At 40.9% G+C, this 8,252-nt stretch overlaps 1 protein-coding gene across 1 annotated transcript; it reads left to right on the top strand.

Moving 5' to 3' along the window:
• The first annotated feature begins 2,070 nt into the window (after positions 1–2,070).
• LOC115062167 (endothelin receptor type B-like) lies at positions 2,071–4,933 on the top strand. Its single transcript, XM_029530791.1, has 7 exons — positions 2,071–2,487; positions 2,647–2,759; positions 2,936–3,140; positions 3,324–3,458; positions 3,545–3,678; positions 3,816–3,924; positions 4,763–4,933. Exons 1-7 carry the CDS (start codon positions 2,071–2,073, stop codon positions 4,931–4,933), a joined length of 1,284 nt encoding a protein of 427 aa, XP_029386651.1.
• The last annotated feature ends 3,319 nt before the right edge of the window (positions 4,934–8,252 follow it).

The raw sequence follows: 8,252 nt of genomic DNA, 5'->3' as shown, positions 1-8,252 counted from the left end.
CCACCTTTATCCATCGGAGGGGGTGACTGCCAACTGTAATAAACGTAACCATGCATGTTTTCAAGTGAAACTGCTTTCATTACAGCTATGTCAGCACATAAATCAGACAGCAGTGGCAGTTCTCTTTTTTTGGCAGGATGTAAAGATTTTTAAGCACTTTGACCAGCATATCGTTATATGGCCATCAAGGACTGGCTCCGACTAAAGGCTAAGCATTATAAACTTGTTTCTTTAAGAATTTACAGCATATTAAAGGACTTTCGTGAAGAATTTCTCAGGAAATAGAGAGCGGGTCTCCCTTTCACAGAGCCCACCACATTTGATCATACATGTTTCTGCAATAGCTCGCAAATGACAAAGAAAATGTTACCTCAAGATCAGTATTTACTGGCTCAGAGGAAATTTTTTCCTCTGTTTTTTTTTTTTTTTTTTTTTTTTTTTTTTTTATTAAGTGGGTTGCAGTCTGAAACCTCCCCAAGTTAATCTTAGATTGTTCCTTTGAATTCAAATGCAGGTGAAACAAAGTAATGTTTTTAAAACAAAAAGAGTACAAAATTTAACTTGTAACTTGAATATTGCTCTCATTGTTATCGTTCCAGCTCAGTTCCAGGGAATTCAACTTGGTTCGGTCCAGTCACCGAGATAATAAAAGACAAAATAAAAAGAAGTATAAATCGATCCGTGAATAGTTTCTCTTTCATATCCCACTCAACCGACTCACTTTTCTTTATCGGTTGTTCCTGCGGAAATATGCCAGCACTTAGTTTCCCAAGGTCATTTGTTTCCAGCGGAAAACAGATTTGAGCATTCAAAGCAGAGCTGGAGCAGTTGTCAGGTACGCTATTAACAATGGTATCTTTGTGGTCGTCACGTCTCCTGCTCCTCCAGGCTCTTCAGGTTGTCATAAATCTGTCGAGGGGAGAAGTCACCTTCTTTAGGACTCTCAAGAGATACAGAGGCAGCATCTCTCTGGTAGGATGGAGACTGACTCATGTTTTAAAAAATGTGATATGACAACCGATGCAAAATCTCTAGAGGACACTCGCTGAATAATGCACCGTTCCATTTGTCTCATTTTTGTTATTGTTCAAATGCGGTTGCCCGGCACTAGTTATACAGCCCGTATTACAGACACTTCCTATCTTAGGTTTTAAGTAGGATAGGAAGAGTGTTTGCTCTCAGTTAGGTAGGAAAATTTTAAATACTCAGTCTTACTTGGATATTTGTTTCCGGCAACCAACCATACTTTCTTTTGCCTCTCACTGAAGAATTATCAGAATATTTCACTTGTGCAAAGAGAATCACCTTTGTCATTTTCAACACACCACAACCAGGAGAACACACCCCGATTTCTTCCAAGTTTGTTGGGTTTTTTTTGTTTGTTTCCAGGTCCAAAGCATAATTTCTAAACAATTAGATCTGACTGTACAAGTGAAGAAGCTGTAATATTGTTCCTCCTCCTCCTGCACATCCAAAATGTCAAATACTTATTGAAGACATTTTTCTAGTTCCCCAGCTTGGTGGCTGGAAGCGAAGAAATATCTCTCACTTCAATAAAATAGAAATAATGTAACATTTAGATTTTGTATGGAGTCTTTGTGTGGAAGAAAATGCCTAAGTTTTTCATCAAAGAGGGCGAAAACAGCCGTCACATAATATCCCTATTGACACCTATACAATGATCTCACTCTGATAACAGACAATGCTCTTCAATGCAAGCCTTTAATACAGGGTGATGCATCAAGGGAAGTAATTACAGTCACTACTGACAGATCGATGACTAATGCTGACAGCGCTACCTTAGTCTATAAAGCCCAGATTTTTGTCTGTTGGGTTCTAACTTTCATACAATAGCCACAAGAGCAAAGTGTGTCTTTTGTGTTCGACATACGTTACCTTGCAATTATTACAGATTCCTTTCATGCAGAGTTTGTATGTGTACACCTCAAGGTAAGATGGCATAATGAACTATCATTCTAATATCAGTACTGTTTCACTTTGTATTCTGGCTAACCAAAATTTGCAACTTATTTTTCAGTCTAGTGTTGGTAAAGGAAAAGAAAAACAACAATGTGGACCGTGGCTCTTGCTCTTTGTTTGGTAAATGTTCTCGTCAGAGGAGAGGCCGGTGCTCAACATTCGGACCCGCTCGCTGTTACGGAACTCTCTGAAATAGCCTCCACCGGCTTTTTAATACTAGAAAAACAGAAATCCAACAGCTCAATCCGTCCAGTCCAAGTAGCAGAGCCAAAATCACCACACCTTCCTATGTGCTTGGAATCGGCTGGAGTCAGAAACACCTTCAAATACATCAACACAGTGGTCTCTCTGCCTGTCTTTGTCACTGGAATAGTGGGGAATTCAGCCCTACTGAAAATCATCTATCAGAACAAATGCATGAGGAGTGAACCCAACATCCTCATTGCGAGTCTTGCTCTGGGCGATCTAATTCACATTGTGATAGACATTCCAATCAGCACATACAGGGTGAGTTATTTACCTCATGGTGAGCAGTCTCCCACCTTCCTCCTGATTCGCTGCACTTTATGCACATTTTTAAACTGTAATTTCAGCTTCAATTGATTGAAGGTATTTTTTTCCAATGCAGAAAGTGTCCCTTTTTGTTTGTTTGTTTGTTTGTTTCAGCTCATGGCAGAAGATTGGCCGTTTGGCTTACTGCTGTGCAAACTTGTTCCCTTCATACAGAAAACCTCTGTTGGAATTACTGTGTTGAGCCTATGTGCTTTGAGTGTTGACAGGTAAAGTGATAAGCAGTCTTCCTTCTGCACCAAAAATAGTATTTGCCGGCTGCTATCAGTTATTTCATCAAAGAGACAGATTTGTTTATAAAATTATCCTTTGAAATGCTCTTTAGCTGAAAAATATACCATGATTACAGACAAAGAGTCATAGCAGTTACTCACTGATTTTACAGATATCGAGCTGTGGTATCTCGGAATCGAATCAAAGGCAGCGGGGTTTCAGCTTGGACAGCTATCGAAATAACTCTGATATGGGTTATTTCTATCCTGCTGGCATCGCCTGAAGTTGTCGGCTTTGATATGATAACAATGAACTATAAAGACAAGCATCTGAGAATATGCCTGCTTCATCCCATGCAAACTAGCCCATTCATGCAGGTAATGTAGCAACAGGGTGAAGCACGAGATCAACACGTGCTTGATGGCACTGTATTTTATATATACACACAACCCATAACCATCTTAAATATTCCTTCAAGTACGCCCTCACATAGCTCCCATTGATCGTTGTGTGTCTGTGGCGCTGACTGACTCTGGGCTTCTGTCATGTTCAATCAACAGTGCTATAAATCAGTGAAGGACTGGTGGCTCTTTGGCTTCTACTTCTGCATGCCACTGGCTTGGACCATCGTCTTCTACACCCTCATGACCAGGAAGATGCTGAAAGGGGCCACAAGAAGTGAACACACCAAGCAGGTCGTTAATTATTTTTAAATGTATTTCTTGTTTTCACTTCAATGTAATATACATTTTAATTTCAGTTGTATCCCCCCCCCCAAAAGAGACGAGAAGTCGCAAAAACTGTCTTCTGCCTGGTGATTGTGTTTGCACTTTGTTGGCTGCCTCTGTACCTGAGCAGAATTTTGAAGGCCACCATATATGATCAAAGAGATCCTAATAGGTGTCACCTCCTGAGGTATGCATTGAGAATTGAGTTACACCCCCCACTCCTCCCCCTCCCATCCCACACACATTTTTCTCAATTGTTTATCACTCTATTATTTCCCTGGGTTCTTCTGTGTGATTTACGTCACTTTCATGCTTCTTTTTCAGTGCCTTTCTTGTCCTGGACTATTTTGGCATCACCATGGCGTCACTCAACTCCTGCATCAACCCAATCGCATTGTACATAGTCAGCAAAAAATTCAAGAGGTGTTTTAAGGTATGTTTTACTGTCAGCCTCATGTTCTTGTACCTGCATGACACTACTCAGTTCTTGATGAAGCAGGTGCAGGTGGTGGTTTGGGGTGGGGTGGGGTGGGGGGGGGGCAGGATCCGCGTAGGATGAGCTATCATATTTCATTAAGGACATATGGAGTCACGTTTGTAAAATGGCTAGACTGGACCGAGCAACCTGAGGGGGTAATAAGTGAAAATGGTTTGGAAAAACACTGGCAGGAATTAAAAAAAAAAAAAACAAAAACACCCAATTGGCAATGTACCAGACAGTCTGTGCACATCACTCAATCAGAGTGATGTGCTATGAGGAGAAAAAAAAACATTGCTTCAAGGCAACTTTCAAAGGGAGACATTTAAAAGCCGTCATTGTATTACTAACTCAGAAGAAGAACTCTAAAGCAGCCTTTGATTTCTTTTGGCTATCATCAGGTTTTTGTGTACCGCAGTTTGCCATAAAGATACTCTTCTTCTGCCATAATGCTCTTTGTAAAATATTTATGGATAGAATCATATACTCTTTCCTTTAAGACATCCCTTCTGGTTCATTTAAAAGACAAATCTGAGATTGCTTCCGACATATTGCTGCAAAGGGAAACTATTTTCTTTTATGCTGTCTCTGAAATACTGACATTTTCATACATTGGATCATTATTTATACAACATAAGCAAGCCTGGCTTCAATCTCCATTATTCTATGAATATGCCCCACATAAATAGATTGACTAATGAGGTCTTTTCTCCATGTGAAGCTGTTGGTAAATGTGTTTCTGCATGCTGACCAAATGTCTTGTGCGTATGTGTGTGTGTGTGCGGTCCTTCAGGCATGTTTGTGCTGTTGGTGTCTACCTCTTCAAGCTGTTACCCATGACGAAGTGCAGTCTGTTTCAAAATCCAGAATGCAGGATCAAGCCTCAGAGCAGAGCAGCAACATCAAAGCTCACAGGCAGACTTCCACACCTCTGCCTGAGCAGGAGAACGCTTTACTGCGCTAACAAAACTCAAAACTCACGTGTTACTGTGAAAATACTTTGCGGGTTCTTCGGTATTTCTTTATTAAATGTACATAGGGTAGTAGTATGCCAAAAGCAGCTCCATTTGTAGCCAGGCAACCTTGACGTGCCGTCCTAATAATATAAATCTTACCTCGTGAATAATGTGCGACGCTGTCTTTTTGTACTCCTGTCGTCAGTTCAACATCTGCTTTGGCATGAGCAACCTGGAGTCACAGTGTTCAGACTATTTTCCCCCAGGGCTTGACTCACTCCCAACCATTACATCAGATTTTACCTAGTACCTATCCTGTATCATGCATCACAGTTCTCAAATCACTGTTTTGGGCTCGATGTTAACCTGGCATCCATCAACAGGAATCTTGTCACAGCTTACCGCCTGCATGTATATATATTATTTTGATTCTGTTTCTGGATTCTGCAAAGAGAACTGTGCCGCAGGAAATAAAGCAAGTGGGAATTGGAAATTATTGCGGTGGGTTCTTTTGGGGTACAGTGTATTATTAGCACACAAATGTGTGATTTCATCTCTGTTAAGTTTTCCCATACACAGCTGCCCAGGAGTTTATGGCGTCCCTTCGTTCTTGAATCATGAGAAACATACAAAATTGGTGCCACAAGTAGATTCTGTCTCCGGCGCTGAATGACTGATTGATGGTGGCCTATTTTTAATGCATTGTTAAATGTGTAATGCATGGAGACACTTTATAAAAGACCTGAGAGTGGGGAAGAAGGAAAACGAAGATGACAGAATGAGGTCAGGGGGAGAGAGAGGAATGGGAGGAGAGGAGGGGAGGTAAGAGTGGAGGGGGGGGGGGGGGGGGGGGGGGGGTGAGCACCTGATAGGTCTTCTTGTCACAGGACAAGGCGAGCACAAATATAGTGCTGTTCTTTCAGCTAATGCTGTATATCAGTTGACAGAACTTCCTTGATGCTGTGTGCTGGCATGCCTATTAAAAGTTAAAAGTAAGGAACACCACTCTTCAACGCTTTGTAAAGGTCGGGTAGTTTGTTTGAATAAAAGTGTGTCTATAATTGTGATGTTTGCCATGCTTAGAGGAAAGCCGAATAAAGACATGACTTACAAACATTTACTGAAGCTACGTGAAGCTTCCGGTAAAGGATTATATGATGTTCGGGTTTCATTTGTGGACCGTGTACAGTATCTGCACATGGAAAAAAAAAAAAAAAAAAGGCTTATTTTTCACTATTGATACATTTTCCTTCCAATTAAATTTGAATCTTAACCATCTATATAGAAATGGCAGTCATATAATTGCCTCTGCGTTGTAGTCTTCTAATAACACATCAAATACAGACCACAAGTAAACGCTGGTTACACATCACATCACATCAGAGCAGCAGTCTGCCACCTTCGTGTCCTAGAAGGAGCGAATGACAGCTAGGATCAGGTTTAGATTTCCTATTATGGCAGATCAAGGGGCAAGAAAATATATAATCCTTTTTAAATTCCCGTGTGTGCAATAACGGCAGTCCGCAGTGACAAATATATGTAAATGCCATCTTATTTTGCACTTGTACTGTACTGTAAAGGCACATTTGAGTCTGAATCTGGCTCAGAAGGTGTTTGTTTTGTAATTAGAGATGCCAAAAATATGTTTCAGGAGAACAGAGAAAGTAAAATGTGCGCTTCCCAGCTCACACAGTCAAATTGCCTGCCGTGCCTGGCAATTGTGCACCTCTCGCTTCTGACATAAGAGAGACAGCGTCTGTTTGCCTCTGAAGCTTTGACTGTTGTAGCCTGCAACAGTGTTGGACAGGATATCGAAGCTCACTTCGCCTATTTATGCTATAGCCAATTGAATTTAATTAGTATTTTTATAGTTAGCTGCCTGTATGTAAATCCAAAGGTTTATGCTCTGCATAGTAACAGGCTCTATCAGTCACTTGCGTCTAATACTAATTTGTGTCTAACGTCGTCAAATGACAGTGTCCTTTGTTCATGTAAATGCCAGCAGATAATCAGCAAATGGTGGTGTGCTATCATGTCCCCGGCACTAAAAGCTCACAACTGCCTGATGACATTGACACAGTCGTGCTCGGGTATCCAGAGGAGAGTGACGTCAGTGTCAACATCAGCAAGAAAGCGGGTGTCTGAAACCTTTCTGCTGTAATCTCTGTACACACAAGGCTCAGATAGGGCTCCCCAGGGTGCTGCCCAGACTCCCCAGACTGTGGATTTAATTAAATAGTGTGAAATTAATTAATCAGTGGGGTGGCAGGTAAAAGGACTTCTCTCTGGAACTGCTCATGCAACCAAGACAAGCATTTCATGTGTGGCGACATTTATTAATTTGCTGTATGTTTCATTATACTGTTTCTATATAGAGATGCTGAAATTCTGGGAGATTAAAAAGCTTGGCATGCGAAAAAAGTCATGCAAATTATCAAAATAACAGCTCCCGAAAATCAAAGTGTAAACCTGTGTTTGATCTGTTCTATCAATTAATTAAAAATTTCAGTTCTGTATAATAATGTGGTGCAAATTAGATGGAAATGAGATAAAATATTCATTTAGTTATCTGGGGAATCTATCTGGAGGGCTTTTTAGTCTTCACTCTGGCTCAAAATGCTGTCCATATGGCAATTATGTACAGTAGTGTTGCAGGAGGATTGGTCTGATGCCTACTGGCAGAGAGGAGCCTGCCTGTGACAAACTGCTGCTAGGATCTGATGTGAGTTGAGGGAGATAATGAGGCTGTTGTAAGCCTTAAGTATAGAGCCTGCCCCCGGGGTGGCATATCTAAGCACTCAGGCTCCCTCATTGTTGCATGTGCTGCTGAGGATTAAAAACACATTTACTTTTTTCTTCATAAACTTTGTCAGTACTTTCTGCTTCTCTTTGGACAACTTCTGCTTTCATGTGGCAAGCCTCTTGACATTGCTTTGTGGAGGAGCTGATTTTTTTTTTTTTATTATTTATTTATTTTTTTCCTTACAGTTTGTAGATGCGAACTCTTGATTTGATTCCGCTTTGAGCTATCTATAGCTCCTCACCACCGGAGGATGTGCACCTTCTGGGGTACATCCTGGGATAACTAACATTTTGACAAATGCCATATTTTGAAGGGAAATCTCTTTAATATTGATCCCATCGGTGTGGCTCTTCAACTTAAATTTCCACTGAAGGGGTATATAAACTGGTGATGTGGGTGAGGTATGGTTCTTTGTTTGTTTGTTTGTTTTTGTCACACAGCGTCTCTCAGAGAGTCTGTGTCTTCTGTGTTGTACAGATAACTGCCCACCTCTTGTGAGGAATGCTTGACATCCACTGCAGGGT

Source organism: Echeneis naucrates, chromosome 21 (genome assembly GCF_900963305.1).
Source record: "Echeneis naucrates chromosome 21, fEcheNa1.1, whole genome shotgun sequence".
NCBI lineage: Eukaryota > Metazoa > Chordata > Actinopteri > Carangiformes > Echeneidae > Echeneis > Echeneis naucrates.
The sequence above is the reverse complement of the archived record's forward strand: the minus strand, read 5'-3'. Positions and strand labels throughout refer to the sequence as shown.